At 44.0% G+C, this 16,373-nt stretch overlaps 1 protein-coding gene across 2 annotated transcripts in view; it reads right to left on the reverse strand.

Moving 5' to 3' along the window:
• The window catches only part of PRDX1 (peroxiredoxin 1), a 45,921-nt gene that overhangs the window by 6,895 nt on the left and 22,653 nt on the right, over nt 1-16,373 (reverse strand). Inside the window, exons 1-2 of one of the 2 annotated variants that reach the window (XM_060021336.1) lie at nt 3,884-4,006; nt 1,889-2,005 (exon numbers count right to left, since the gene is read on the reverse strand). In XM_060021336.1, the coding sequence (XP_059877319.1) occupies nt 1,889-1,994 (106 nt within the window). In that variant the 5' untranslated portion in view covers nt 1,995-2,005; nt 3,884-4,006. Of the gene's footprint in view, nt 1-1,888; nt 2,006-3,883; nt 4,007-16,373 lie in introns of those variants that run through there. The other variant, XM_060021344.1, reaches the window with a different exon arrangement.

Genomic DNA, 16,373 nt, shown 5'->3' on the forward strand with positions numbered 1-16,373 from the left:
ACACATTTGTTAAAATGCCAAGATGCTCAACAGAGAAGATTCCTTGCACCTACTGTCAGAACCTCTTCCACAAGAAAAAGTTCATTTCCATGCTTTATTTTCCTGCCTCCATGTTAGCTGCCAACTACAGATAAACACTGTTCCATCTATTTTTGATCTCTGGATAGTTAAAATTAGCACAAACACCAAGTTCTCCAGTGAAGAAAAAAAGCAAAGACGCAATTATCTACTGGACAATCTAATGCCAATGCTTATATAATCAGTGCCCAGAAAGAGCCGAATTGCTGCATTCTCTGCTGCAAGGCAGTAAGACCAACAAGAGAAAGTCAGAACCTCTGCAATTCTTCCACAAGGAACCACAGTAATGTGATGGGTAAGATTTGTTTATTTGTTTATTTATTTAGGCTGCAGCGGGTCTTCCTTGCGGCACTAGGGATCTTCCCTGCAGTGTGCACGAGCTTCACTCTAGTTGTAGTGTGCAGGCTCTGTAGTTGTGGCGCACGGGCTTAAGTTGCCCCACAGCATGCCCGCAGCATGTGGGATCTTAGTTCCCCGACTGGGGATTGAACCCACGTCCCCTGCACTGGAAGGGGGACTCTTAACCACTGGACCACCAGGGAAGTCTCTGATGGCTAAGGTTTAAGTGATCACCTGAATAACCACAGATATGTTTCAAACAAGCCTGACAGGACAAGCAAAAAAAAAATTTATAAGGCAAAAGTTCCAAAACTTCTCCTGGTAGGTAACAGAATTTCTAGTTGCAATTTTATGAAACTCATTCTGATTACCAATTGAAGTATTCTAGATCTTCAACCTGAGGGCAGCTTCTCACCATACCTAATGGGCTGAGCTATTTGGAACAATTCCAAATATTCACTTATTTCCAGATAGCAACAATGTTTGAAAGTCAAAAACAAGCAGATCCTTTGGACATTCACTTTGAAAGCCAAAATCACTATAAACACACTCACCGAAAACAACCTTCCTCAGAGGCTTTGCCTAACAAGCTACACAGCAGGTCAAGCCCTGGAGGGAACACAATAGCTCTTCCTAAACCTCATGCCTTTGCCCTTGAGCCAGAGTCACCTCCCTATGGTGCTACTTACCTTGTTTGCCAGGAGGAGCTTCTCTCCATAGGGCCCCACTTATCTGCTCTCATTCCAACCAATATGTGTAATTTGTTAAGAAACCTAGTCACAGGTTCTACCCAAAAGCTGACTCTTGGAACCAACTGCTACACCATCAAGAAAGGTATACTTGACACCTGAGTTTCAGGTTTGCATTCTAAGGAATTTCTATTTTCAATTGTCCCAGAAGACCCTGCTGCTCCATGACTGCAAAATAAAAAGAACCTCATTAGAACTTGCTAGCTGTCTACTTGAAACTATTTAACAGAAAGGAGAGTTATTCTAATTGTGACACCAATTTTTCTCTAGGGGCAAAACAGTCAAGGGAATGTGCCTAAGCCCTCTGCCTAATACAGCAATCATGACACACATATTTCTTAAACTGAACTGAATATACAGTCTCACAGCTCCAAAGACTTTAGCTCTGAGACTTTAAATTGTTGAAGGCCTTTTATAACACGATAATGAGAATATCTCCAATAATATGAGAAGCAATACTGGGAAAATAATAAAGATATATGTCCAGACATAATGAAGCTTGTGCTTTCTCCAGAAGCAGTTTGGACTTAGGATAGCTACCCTGTGTTCACTGATGATAATCACCACTTCAATTCAATAGAAAGACAAAGCCTCTTACCCTGAAGACACAGGAGATATAAAAATCATTTTACAATCAAAAATATGACAAGAGATACAGAAAATGAACAAGCCATCCCTAGATTGTAACATAATTCCACATTAATGAACCTAACTACTCTTACCTTTGTAGTCAGATAGGCTGATATCTTTGAACTGACCATCTGGCATTACAGCAGTTGCTTTGAACTGGGGGGCATGGTGCCCAATTTTGGCATTTCCTGAAGACATACTGCGATCAGCTGGAAAAGATAAGAGGAAGTCAATTAGAAACAAGCCTTTTTTTTTTTTTTGTGGTACGCCAGGCCTCTCACTGTTGTGGCCTCTCCCATTGCAGAGCACAGGCTCCGGACGTGCAGGCTCAGCGGCCATGGCTCTCGGGCCCAGCCGCTCCGCGGCATGTGGGATCCTCCCGGAGCGGGTCACAAACCCGCGTCCCCCACATCAGCAGGCGGACTCTCAACCACTGCGCCACCAGGGAAGCCCCTGAAGTTTATTTTTGTTTTTATTTTTTTACCTTTTATTGGAGTACAGTTGATTTACAATGTTATGTTTTCATTTTAAAATGGAAATTTCTTTATCAATTGGAGTAAACTCTTACTGTTCCTGAACCATCATTCGTACAATTACATTTTCTTCTGTACTTTCATTACACACATGCAGAGACAGAAAGAGGTGGAAACTCTCAAACCTGGACCCAAATGCACAATGCCATAAACACTGAGCACCTGCTTCCCAGAAGCTGCCATGCTGCCCCTTCCCTGGACTGCACCTCCATCTGCCTTCAGAATGTGGTAAGCACACTTTGACCTTTCTCCAGGTAGATTTGCCCAAGACAGCACACACCCTAAAGCCAATCCAACTTTTTCAAGACGCAAAACCAAGATTTATGGCATCGGCTCTATTTCAAAATTCTAGGTGTTGTGTTTAAGGCCCAGAAGTCCTTTCAAAAATGGGTTTCTTACCTCGGGGCCAAGATTCTGGGGCAATAATAAGTAGAACAAGAGTCAATTTATTGCCAAAGAGTAATGTTACACTGAATTCACCCAGGTCAAGACCAAAATAAGAAGTTAAGATTTAACCCAGTAAGCCATCAGTTTGAAAGCGCCAAGAAACTAACTTTTCAAGTCCCCAAGTTCTTGCTTCATAATACCACAACCAAAAGAAACGTTGTAAGCATCGATTGCCACAAACTTTACCGCTTAACACCTTTAATAGCAAACCAAAAAACCAACCAGCAAGGCACAAAGCAACTTGGCAACCAAACACAGGATGTGACCCTAACATAAATGGCTTTCTTGTCCAAACCTGATTTTCCAGGGGGCCCCCAAGACCACTAAAGCACAACCAGTGGTGGGGGATGGGAAGCTGCTGGACTTCTAGTCTGTGTGTTCCCTTCAGGAAATCTCCCCTTGAACTTCTGTGGAGGAAGCCACTCCCCAAAAACTCACTGCTGGACTTCTAGTCGGTGTGTTCCCTTCAGGAAATCTCCCCTTGAACTTCTGTGGAGGAAGCCACTCCCCAAAAACTCACTTCAGGTACCCTCTCTGCCACTCCCATCATCACCCCCACCCTAGCACTTAAGAAAACACCAGCAGAAGAGTGCGCAGTCTTCACAGAGGGCATTTAGGATCACCACAAACCCATTCTGCAGATAGAGAACTAAAGACGGAGAACGGAATCTTAATATCTGAAGCTCCACTGCTAGTCACAGCTCAGGACCAAGAACAGCCTTTCCCCCTAATACACGACGGACGGACGAGTATCCTCAGTTTCTAATCAGTTTGCAGATCCACTCTAGAAGCTTCCCACACACACAAACCCGCAGGAGGCCCCATCACCACCAAGCCACGCCAAGCCAATCAGCGCCCTCTGCCTTGGTTGCCGGGGGAAGAGGATACTCAAGCCGCCTTTAGCCTCCGGTTTCAACCACGTCCCCGCACCCACAAGGGGGTCCAACGTGAGGGCCACCTCGCCCGGCCACCTTCTCCGTCAAAGAACCCCAGTTGAGCTGGGCAGGCCCCGGGGAGGGGGAAGGGAGGAGGAGGAGGAGTAAAAGGCGACGAACGGGGGACATGGGGCGTAGCGGTACGCAGAGGCCGCGCTGCCCATGTACTCACCACTCCTCACAAGCCACAAAGAACAGTCAGGAAGCACACACGCAAAGCATGCGCCGGGCGCTAGCCTTTATAGCCTGTAACGCTCTCGCGAGAGTCGGGGCGGGCCAGGGGTGCGGACGGGGGGAGGTAAGGGGGGGGGGATCTGGCCCGAGCACCGCCCCGACCCAACGCGGCCCGCCAGTATGACTCAGCGATTTCTCTCGCTGGGGGCGGCCTAGCGGACTACCAACCCCCCACCCCGCGCCGCCGAGGTTTGAGGCGTTCTTTTTTGATCACTTCCAAACCCGAACGCCTCCGCCTTGCCCTTAAAGCCTGAACCAGAGTAAGGGTTCTAGCTGCTGCCCACGGAAGACCACGTCTAACCAAGCCCTGAGAACTGTCTCTTCAAATATTTATCAAATATTACCCCCCTACACCGATTCCCGCAGCCTCTGCTCTAGTGCTGATCCTCAGTAACCCTCATTGCTTAGAGAGCCTCCCTTTTATTGTTCTGATTAACGGGGTTGCTGCTTTCTGTCTACTATCCATGAGTTCCCATCCCATCCATTCCACGGTGGCTGGAGGAAATCTTTCTGAAATCTGATCTTGTCACTCACTCACCCCTCTGATTTGTGGCTCATAAAAACTGGGGCTCTGTATTCCTGAGTTAAAACTCTTCATGGTTATTTCATGTGTGGCCTTCATAAAAGAATCTTAATCCATTAACCTTACTTTTCTCGTCTGTAAAATGGGAATACTATTCTTTGTTGAAATCATCTCTGTAGTTTATTTAGCACAGTACCTAGTTCTTATTATACACTAGAAGTGTTAGCCATTGTTACTACTGTAACTCTTCCTTGCTTCTATATTATAACACCCAGAGCAGAGTGTAGCTGTTTTAAGCCTTCAGCCTTTTGTTCAAGCATGAGGAACCCGTTCTCTATTTGACCTACAGAAAACGTGTTTGAAGACTCAGCTGAAGCACTACTTCCTCTGAAATTCTTTCACTCATCCTCAGAATTGACCATTCCCTCCTTTCTGACCAAACAGTAGCCTGTATAGCAAAAAGAAAACTTTAAAGCTATTTTACTTGTTTATATGTCTATCTCTCCGTGTTAGACTGACTTTATGAAGGGTAGGGTTTGGGTCACAACCATCTCTGTGTCCCCACGTCACAATGTAGCACCTGATATAAAATAGGAGTGTTTAATAAATAGTATTGTTTCCGCCTTTCTGCCCCCAACCCCCACTATCCTCCTAACTCCCTTGGACATTATAGCAGGATAAGAGATAGGGAAGTGCTGTGTCATGCTGCCTGAGCATCTCAAAATTTTTTGGCATTTATCATCCTACCATGCAACAGTAGTGATTTTTTTTTTCGTTCTCTGCCTGCGACTGAACAATTATTTGGCCATTACTCATCTTCTTCTTGAGGACTCAGGGGAGACAGACATTCAGAGCTTAATAGTGGATGGTTATTGCTGTGAGCAGGTTAAACCAACAACACACAGTCCTACATCAGCCAGAAGAAAATTACCATTTATTGTATTTACCATGTGCCAGGCCCTGGGCTGGGCACTTGAGCTTATTTGTCTCATTTAAGAACCAAAAGAGTTATCCTGGCCCAGGGAAATATTAACATCCAATCCTCGTGGGAATATAAAAAAACAAAATAGCAGAACAATTATTATGAGAAGAAATCTGTTGAACACTTGTCTGATTAAGTGATCATAGAATCTGTTTCCTCACAGAACAGTAAAGATTTTGGAAATGGGGGCAGGGGAACTTTATCCTTCTACAGGACCTTTATCCTCCCTTGTTCACCAGTAGTCTGGGAAGGATTTTATCTGTTTTATCTATATTTGTAGTACCAGAACCTGGCACACTAACTGGCCTAGGAGACGTGCTTCATTAATTTTGGAGTGTATTGCAGATTTTTGAGATATGGAGTTAAGCTACTTGAACCACATTTTAGGAAGATGATTCTAGCAGCTGTGTGATCGATGTAATGACTAGGAGACAATAGGCAAAGAGACCAACTGGGAGGCTACTGCAATGGTCCAGATTAGAGAAGTCTCAGAACTGTAAAATGACATTGGCAGCAGAAAGGGAAGAAGGAGAGAAAGAATATTTCCACAGGCTTTTGGATTGATTGCATTTAGGGTGAGATGAAAGAGGAAGTTCAATCTGATTTCTTGGTTTCATATCTTGGTGCCATGTGAGTAATGTCACTAACCAGTGATGTAGGAAACACTGGAGAAGGAGAAGTTTTGAGGTTAAAAATAGTGATGAGGGCTTCCCTGGTGTCGCAGTGAAGAGAATCCACCTGCCAATGCAGGGGAGACGGGTTTGAGCCCTGGTCCGGGAAGATCCCACATGCCACGGAGTAACTAAGTCCGTGAGCCACAACTACTGAGCCTGTGCTCTAGAGCCCGCTTGCCTAGAGCCTGGGCTCTGCAACTAGAGAAGCCACCGCAATGAGAAACCCGCCCACCACAACGAAGAGTAGCCCCTGCTCACTGCAACTATAGAAAGCCCCATGCGCAGCAATGAAGGCCCAACGCAGCCAAAAATAAATAAATAAATAATTTTTTTAAAAAAATGATGAACGTTTATCGAGTACTACCTATTTTATAGATGAGATGCCTGATGCCCAAAGAATTTAATTATCTAAAGTAACAACTAATAGTAATACCAAGCAGGGCCCTGTGGGGCTTCTGAACACAAAGCCTCTCTGTGTCCCCCATTCCTTTGATTACAGGAAATAGCCTTCTTTCAGCCTCAAAGACCTTCCCTGCGTTCCAATGGGCAGATTCAAGCAGTTTTTAATTAGGGAAGGGAGGGGATTGGAGACAAGGGAGAAACAAACAATCAAGAGAAACAATAATGCAGCCTTGGGGCAACGTCCTGGTTACCCCTCAAAGGATACACATAACAATGTCTTTGAGTTTTGCAGATGCTGAAACCCCCTCCAGGTGGGAGAAGTTTAACAATGGTATGCTGCCCACAGGCAGATAGACCCCAGACCAGGTGGAACTTGAAGGTTGATGATGCTGACTCCTACTTACCTCACCACCAACCAATCAGAAGAATGTCCACAAGCTGATCATGCCCTCAGAGCCATTACTATAAAACTTCTCACTACCCTCTCCAAGTTGGGACACAGGTTTTGAGGGCATTAGCCCACTGTGGCCTTCTTTGCCTGGCAAAGCAATAAAGCTCTTCTTTTCTACTTCAACCAAAATTCTGTCTCCAAGCTTTAATTCGGTGTCGGGGTACAGAGGCCGGATTTGGCTTCAATAGGTTTTGGAGCCAGATGCCATCCCAGGCAGCAGAGCCATCATGTTGCACACTATGCAGGTGTCACATTTACATAGACTGGGACTTCCCTGGTGGTCCATTGGGTAAGACTCTGAGCTCCCAGTGCAGGAGGCCCAGTTTCAATCCCTGGTCCGGGAACTAGGTCCTGCATGCACTATGCAACTAAGAAGTCCGCATGCCACAACTAAAGATCCCGCATGCCACAGCGAAGATCCCACATGCCGCAACTAAGACCTGGCGCAGCCAAAATAAATAAATAAAATAAATAATAAATATTTTTAAAATTTTTTACATAGCCTGTAATGGAGTTGTGCCTTATCCTGGTTTGGCTAGGCTAACTCTGGAGTCTAACTTATTACTGACTCCTCTCTTAAAGGAGAAGATAATCAGTTTGGTTTGAGGAAAACATCATTGAGATGCTCACAAGACATCCAGGTAGATGTATCCAGAGGTCACTGTTGGAGATATAGATTTGAAAATCAGCAGCACAGAGGTTTAGTTATATATTTATTGTTCTTCTATTTACAGGAGGCCTATTCTCTGCTAGGTACCAGACATGCAAAGATGAATAAAACACCATCTATTGAGGTGTTTTGAAGGATCACTAAAAAGTTAGTTAAGGAGAAGAAAAGTGTGGAAAGAGCTCCAGGCAGAGAAAACAGCAAAAGAAGTGGAAAACAATATAATATGTTTGGGGAAGTACAAAAAGTCGAATATTAGTAGAATGTAAATGCCAAAGACTAGAATGCAGAGACACAGAACACAGATTGGTTATGATGTACCCCATAAGCTTGACTGAGGAGTTTGAATTTTATCCCAGGGGGCAAAATTGAATATGGAAGTATAGAAAGAAAGTAAGAGTTTTGAATAGGAAAATGACATCAGGTTGTATTATTTATCATTCTGGCAGCTGCAGTGAAAATAGATTTAGGGGAGCAAGAAGATATAGGATAAGGAGACCAAGAAGGAAGCTATTGCCATGATTGGGGGAAAGAGGTCAAGAGCCTGAGTGAAGGCAGTAGTGCCAAGTGTGGAGAGATGGGATCAGATGGCAGAGTTTGTAAGAGCTGGGCATCAGTTATGAGAATTGAAAGAGAGGAAGAAGTCGAGGATGAGTCCCAGGGGAATTGGATGAAGATGGTGCGATTCACAGAAATGTAATGAAACAGATTTTGGAGGAGATCACAAGTCCAGTTTGGGACATGCTGAATTTGAGATTCCAGCAGGAGATAGGAAGAAAGTTGGAAATGTGGAAACTTGAGTGTAAGCTTGTGGGAAGGCAGGGACCCTGCCTATCCTGTTCATCAAGTTATTACCCTAATACTTATCAGCATGGTTCCTGGCACATGACAGGTACAGTAGATACTTGTTTTTTGGTTTTTCTTTTAGTTGCGGTATGAGGGATCTTTAGTTGCAGCATGCAGGATCTTTTAGTTGTGGCATGCAGGCTTCTTAGTTGAAGCATGCAGGCTTCTTAGTTGTGGCATGCATGCGGGATCTAGTTCCCCTACCAGGGTTCAAACCTGGACCCCCTGCTGGAGTGAAGAGTCTCACCAGCTGGACCACCAGGGAAGTCCCTAGGGTTTGTTTTGTTTTGTTTTGTTTTGTAATTTATTTTTGGCTACATTGGGTCTTCGTTGCTGCGCACAGGCTTTCTCTAGTTGCGGCGAGCGGGGGCTACTCTCCATTGCGGTGCACGGGCTTCTCATTGCGGTGGCTTCTCTTTTTGCGGAGCACGGGCTCTAGGCGTACGGGCTTTAGTAGTTGTGGCATGTGGGCTCAGTAGTTGTGGCTCGTTGGGCTCTAGAGTGCAGGCTCAGTAGTTGTGGTGCACGGGCTTAGTTGCTCCATGGCATGTGGGATCTTCCCCGACCAGGGCTCGAACCCGTGTCTCCTGCATTGGCAGGTGGATTCTTAACCACTGTGCCACCAGGGAAGTCCAGTCCCTAGGTATTTGTCAAATAAATTAATGAATTATATTTTTTGACATCAGTTGTAATATCAAGGATACTTGAAACTGTAGGAATAAATGAAATCCCTGAGAAAGTGGAAAGAGGTGAGCCAAGACCAGAACCTCAAAGATTTTCTATGAGGGTAAGAGGAAGGACAAAAACAATTAAAGGCAACTCAAAAAAAACCCAAAAAACAAAACTAACAAAAACAAACAAAAAAACAAAAACAAAACAGCATTTTGAGGGCAAAGGGTCACTCATGAAGATGGACTGTTTCTACCCAGAATAATTTCCTTTGATCTCCACCATCAGCATTGAAGTTTATTGCACTTGGGAAAGGGTAACAAAAAAGCAAACAAAAAAGGAATGAGTTAAGAAGTGAGTCAACTTGTAGGTATATGTGCTGCCACCTGTGAGATTTACTACCGAGTTTTCTCTAAAATCCTTTAAATTAAAAAAAAAAAAAATCCATTACTAAGTTGCTGGTTGCTGAGGGCTTTAAGTGGGTACTTAATATTTTGATAGGTTACCCCAGGATGCAACATTGAATGTAATTTAAAATACTGTTTCAAAAGAGGAAATAAAATACTGCTTCCTGAAAATGTTTTTCTTGTTAATCACTACTACACTTGTTGCTGATGAATTATTGCCAGTTGTAATATGCAAGATGAGTTTCATTCAAGCAATACCCTTCATGAATATGGTCCTAATACTGTTATAGTTCATCACCCCCTGGGTTCTGCATACTTATTCTTGCCAACACCTTGAGTTGTTGACTCAGTTCTCCCACAACCTTTCTCTATTCAATCTAGCCATGAAACCTTGGTTCATACAGTGTTTTTTGACATCATCTGGCCCTCACTTAGCTTTAAGCGGTAGTTATATCACTCCACTGATTTGCTGCGGTAGACACAGTTAACTGACACACCTTCTTCATAACTAACTAGATGCAACAGGTAAGGCAATTCAACGTGAGTATAAAGCAGATGTCCTAGAGCAATGATCATCTTAACATTAGAACTTGCTAACCTAATAGCAGCCTGTCATAAAATTATAAACCATTAAAGTTAAACCTATAAACCATTAAAGTTAAACCTATAAACTATTAAAGCTAAATGCTTTAATGTAATTGTAACAATAAATGCAATCATGGAAATAAAAATCCCAGGGCAGCATTCAGTTATGAGCGCATTCAGATGATTCAAAATAGGATTATGTTAATTTTTTAAATTATCGCTGAAAGGAAAACATTACATTTAACAGCTCAAAGAACACTTGAATCCTTTAATTTACAAGGAATTCAATTTATAAAATTGTATTTGGGGCACACAAAGGCCTACAGATACCAACCGAAACACTGTTATCAAGAATGATGTTTGTTAGAATTGAATACAGCTGTAACTAACAGATTAAACTCAAATAACAAGCTCAACCAAATAGGGGATTAATTTTTCCCATTTAACAAGTAGGAAGTCTAAGGCTGCGATCACGAACCCTGAGTTTTTTTTGTTTTGTTTTTTTCTGTTTATTTTTTTTGTGTGGTACGCGGGCCTCTCACTGTTGTGGCCTCTCCCGTTGCGGAGCCTGTGCTCCGGACGCGCAGGCTCAGCGGCCATGGCTCACGGGCCCAGCCGCTCCGCGGCATGTGGGATCTTCCCGGACTGGGGCACGAACCCGCATCCCCTGCATCGGCAGGCGGACTCTCAACCACTGCGCCACCAGGGAAGCCCAGGAACCCAGAGTTTTAACTTTCTCGTCCCAAATCCCTAGCATGCAGCTTTTATTCTTACAACTACCTTATAGTCACAAAATGTCTGCTCTACTTCCAACTTCATACCTATATTCCAGGCAGGGAGAAGGAAAAAGGCAGCCAGAAGTATGTGGGAACTATAATGGGGAGGCAAAGCATTCCCAGAAACCCTCAGTTTACATAGAATTTGCCTAAGTATGTCACATGGCTGCTCCTAGCTGTAAGGGAGGCTGGAAACTGTGTCTATTAATTGGGCATACTACCAGTCCTAACAAAATTGAGAATCGGAAGGAAGGAAGGAAGGAAGGAAGGATGGATGGATGGAAGTAAGGGGAAGGAAGGATGGATGGAAGGAAGGGGAAGGAAGGAAGAAAGGAAGGGTATTAGATAGGTAACTGACCTTGATGAATCTGAAAGGAAAAACTTAGGATTCTGACTGTGGCTGTGTAAGGATGTTGAAATGCTAGAAAAAGAGACTAAGTTACGTTGTTTTCCTTCTCTGGCTAGAGGTGGCAATTCGTTTTATTAAACTGCCCAATCCTACATTTTCAATCAGATTCCAAACCTTAAATTCAACTATGATTTGGTATTTGTTATTCTTCCATCACTGTCCTGATTTTTTTTCTTTTAAGCTGCATTTGGTCTTCGTTGCTATGCACGGGCTTTCTCTAGTTGCAGCGAGCGGGGACTGCTCTTCCTTGCAGCGCACGGGCTTCTCATTGCAGTGGCTTCTCTTGTTGCGGAGCACCGGCTCTAGGCGTGCAGGTTTCAGCAGTTGTGGCTCGCAGGCTCTAGAGCGCAGGCTCAGTAGCTGTGGCGCATAGGCTTAGTTGCTCCACGGCATGTGGGATCTTCCCAGACGAGGGCACGAACCTGTGTCCCCTGCATTGGCAGGTGGATTCTTAACCACTGCACCATCAGGGAAGCCCCATTGTCCTGTTTTATACTAAGCTGCTGTTCATAATTAAATAAGGCATGTGCTTAGAATATCAAACTCTTGATTTTTGGCTCAAGTTTTCACCCTTCCACACCTAACTAAAGTGTTGATTTTCCTTCTCTTCTTCCATCTTCCTTCCCCTCCAATTTTAGGAGAACTGGAATGAATGCACAGATACATCCAGACCAGAACAGTAAAGGGGAAGGAAGTGCCCAAGCTGGATCAACAATGGTACAGCTGTAAGCTAGACTAGCACTTGCACTTTATGTTTACAGAATTAAACTTGGTTTTTACCTCTAGCCACCTCATGCCTTAGGTACTAATGCTCAAACCCTCATCCTCCCCACAACCAAATCTTTCTAAACATAAGCATTTATCAGTTATTTCTCAACCTCAGTGCCATCAACATTTTGAGTCTGATAATTAGTTGTTGGAGGGAGTGGCTGTCCTGTGCATAATTGGATGTTTAGCAATATCCTACCCTCGAGATGCCAGTGGCACCCCCTCCAACAACACATTGCCAAATGTCCCCTGGGGGATGAAATTGCCTCAGGTTGAGAACCTCTCAGTTAGAGAAAGTCAGATAAATGACTTGAGGTCTCTCCCAGCCTATCTAACCTTCTGAGCCATTTGTCCTGGCTGGTAGGGTATTCTCTGCTTGGAAGCAGGGAAAACAGTCTTTTACTTCTTTCATGCATTCATATTTTACTTCTAGACATCTTGGCCAAATCTCCCAGAAAAGAGTGCCTCACTCATTAGAAGCACTGCAATTAGGAGAGCGATGATGTTGGGACCAGAAAGACTCACACCCATTGTAATGACTCTTTGGCTTGTTCTTCTGAAGCCTACTTTGCCACTGACAGATGGGAGAGAAATGGAGGCAAAGGATAAAAGTCTCTGAGAAAGCACACAAATGGAAAAGGAGAGCTTTACCTCTGGGCAAGTCTTCACTGATACATTCCTAGCCTTAACCACACCTTTAACCACAAGCTGGGATCTCGCCTTTCCTGGAGCCATTAGTCACGTTCCCTTGACCCTCTACAGGCCATAATTCTGCAACTAGAGGCATCTCCACATTCTTTCCTACCACCTTCCCCAGAGGAACAGCAGATCTGACAAGCGCACTGGAATCTGAGAACTCTAATCTAAGACCAGAGCTGGATAGGAGGCAGGGCCATCCCAAATGGTTGAACAGTTTGGGCCACCGACCTAATTGTCTAGCTAAACTGCTCATCATGTATGGCTTACCAAGCCAGGATAAAAGTCGGCCCTTTCTAATTCTGAAGTAACACATTAAAAAACTCTTCAAAACTCTTCTCTCCTGTCTTCTCAGTTCTTCAATTTAAGTAGCCCCACTTCCCTAACTGCTCCTTATGTGATATGATTTCCAACCCCCTTGCTGATATCTCCCCACAGTATTTAGCTTAGCAAGCGTTCAGCGTAACGTTCCATATCTTGACACCCAGGCTCTCCACCTTGTCTCTCCTCCCTCACATACACTGCAAGGTGCTCGAACCATAAAGGACTGTGTGCAATCCTTAAATATATCATGATATTACAGATCTCCCACATCCTGTTTGCTGACTCTTCTTTGCCTGACTCCTGCTTGTCTCTCAAAATTAGGCTAAAGTGTCACCATTCTGGGATACCTTTCCTAACAACCTCTCCATTCTCAAACTGATTTTCAGTATTCCTCCCTGTGAATTTCCACCATACTTTGTGCTTATTTCTATCATAGCTAGCACTTATCACATCGTTCTGTAATTCTTAATTTTTTTCCCTTCCCCCAATGGACCATGATCTTAGTGAGTCAAGGTTATGGTGGTAGTAAGTACTTCATAGCATTGAAGAGATAACAGATTAAGAAGCACTGCATTGGACTGCCATTCCTTGAGGGCAGGGCCACATCTTCACCTCTGCATCTCCAGCATCCAGCACATGGTCTGTAAGCAGCTGGTGCTCAGTGAATGTGGAGTATGCATGAATGCCTCAGGCAGAGGGGAATTGCTCTCAGGTGGCTAGCCACACATTTGGTGATCTTATCTTTGAGTGTCATGAGGACACTCATGACAAGTTCCTTATTCATGTCGGGAGCAGAGAAACTGCTGAATGGGTACTTGCTGAATTAGTCAATGTCTCAATTTCCCCATTTTTTTTTTTTTTTGCTGTACGCGGGCCTCTCACTGTTGTGGCCTCTCCCGTTGCGGAGCACAGGCTCCGGACACGCAGGCTCAGCGGCCATGGCTCACGGGCCCAGCCGCTCCGCGGCATGTGGGATCTTCCCAGACCGGGGCACGAACCCGTATCCCCTGCATCGGCAGGCGGACTCTCAACCACTGCGCCACCAGGGAAGCCCTCAATTTCCCCATTTTTAAGAACTGAGGTTCCTGCTCCCCTCCACCATAGGCTAGCAAGATCAAATATAAAATAAAGAACAGCCTTCCTAAGTATTTAGTATTACTTTCTGAGTTCCCTGGAGGCAGAGAGGATTATGAATCAGCTCCATTAAAACTGAGCCAACCATAGCCACTCAGGTCTGGAGGATGGCCTGGAAAACTGACAGGATAGAGCTTTACTTTTATTTATTTATTTATTTATTTTAATGGAGGGACTTCCCTGGTGGTCCAGTGGCTAAGACTCCATGCTCCCAATGCAGGGTCCCAGGTTCGATCCCTGGTCAGGGTACTAGATCCTGCATGCCGCAACTAACAGCCCACATGCTGTAACTAAAGATCCTGCATGCCGCAATGAAGATCCTGCATGCAGCAACAAAGATACTGCGTGCCGCAACTAAGATCTGGTGCAGCCAAATAAATATTTTTTCAAAAAATTGAAATATCGTTGATATACAGTATTATGTTAGGGGACTTCCCTAGTGGTGCAGTGGTTAAGAATCCGCCTGCCAATGCAGGGGACACGGGTTTGAGCCCTGGTCTGGGAAGATCCCGCATGCTGCAGAGCAACTAAGTTCGTGTACCACAACTACTGAAGCCCGCGTGCCTAGAGCCCGTGCTCCGCAACAAAAGAAGCCACCGCAATGAGAACACTGTGCACGGCAATGAAGAGTAGCCCCCGCTCGCCACAACTAGAGAAAGCCTGCATGCAGCAATGAAGACCCCAATGCAGCCAAAATAATTAAGTAATTAATTAAAAATATTATGTTCGTTTCAGATGCACTACATAGTGATTTGACATTTGCATACATTATGAAATGGTTACCACGATGTCTAGTAACCATCTGTCCCCATACAAAATTATTACAATATTACTGTAATAATTAAGGAATAAGCATATTCCTTATGCTTCATATTACATCCCTGTGACTTTTTTTTTTTTTTTTTTTTGCGGTACGCTGGCCTCTCACTGTTGTGGCCTCTCCCGTTGCGGAGCACAGGCTCCGGACACGCAGAGTCAGCAACCATGGCTCACGGGCGCAGCCGCTCCGCGGCATGTGGGATTTTTCCGCACCGGGGCACGAACCTGCGTCCCTTGCATCAGCAGGCGGACTCTCAACCACTGCACCACCAGGGAAGCCCAGATTATTCATTTTCTAACTGGAGCTTTGTACCTCTTATTCCTCCTCACCTATTTCATCCCCCACTTCCCTTCTGGAAACCAGTTGTTCTCTGTATCTATGAGTCTGTTTTCATTTTGTTTTGTTTATCTGTTTATTTTATTTTATTTCACTTTATTTTATTTTACTTTTATTTTATTATTTTACTTTATTTTTTGGCCGTGTTGCACAGGCATGTGGGATCTTATTTTCCCGACCAGGGATCGAACCTGCAGTGGAAGTGCAGAGTCCCAACCAGTGGACTGCCAGAGAAGTCCCTGTTTTATTTTTTAGATTTCACATGTAAGTAAGATCATACAGTATTTGTCTTTCTCTTTCTGACTTATTTCACTTAGCATAATACCCTCTAGATCCATCCATGTTCCTGCAAATTGCAAGATTTCATTTTTATGGTTCACATGTATCATGATATATTGAATACATACCACATATATCACAATATATATACCACATCTTCTTTATCCATTCAGCTATCAAGAGACACTCAGGTTGCTTCCATATCTTGACTATTGTACATAACGCTGCGATGAATATCGGTGTGCATATTTCTTTTCGAATTCCTGTTTTGTTTTCTTCAGGCAGGAGGGAGATTTACTTATATGGAATTAACCTGGGCCTGAGAATTGCACTGTGAATTCTGTCCTCCTCCTTTGCAGAAAAAAAACTGCAGGTTTTTTTTTAAGTGTATAAGAATTGGGCCCCTAGTACCTTTGATGGGAAAGGCCAATGTGGGGATTTTCACTGGAGAATGTTTTGATCAGTAAGTGTTATAAGCTGGATTTACTATATCGATTTCAAGAGGGTCTCCGGATGGGGCCTGGCCAGGGAGTTCCAGAGTTCTAATTAGCTACTAATTGGCCATTTACATAATAATAGCTTGGTTTGTCCAACGTTCAGATCCTGAAATATTTCATCTAATGAAACTATTTTGCTTCCTAGTATCTTACTGGAAATCCAGGCTTATGTGAAGCTTAATT

This window comes from Delphinus delphis, chromosome 1 (assembly GCF_949987515.2).
Source record: "Delphinus delphis chromosome 1, mDelDel1.2, whole genome shotgun sequence".
Taxonomy (NCBI): domain Eukaryota; kingdom Metazoa; phylum Chordata; class Mammalia; order Artiodactyla; family Delphinidae; genus Delphinus; species Delphinus delphis.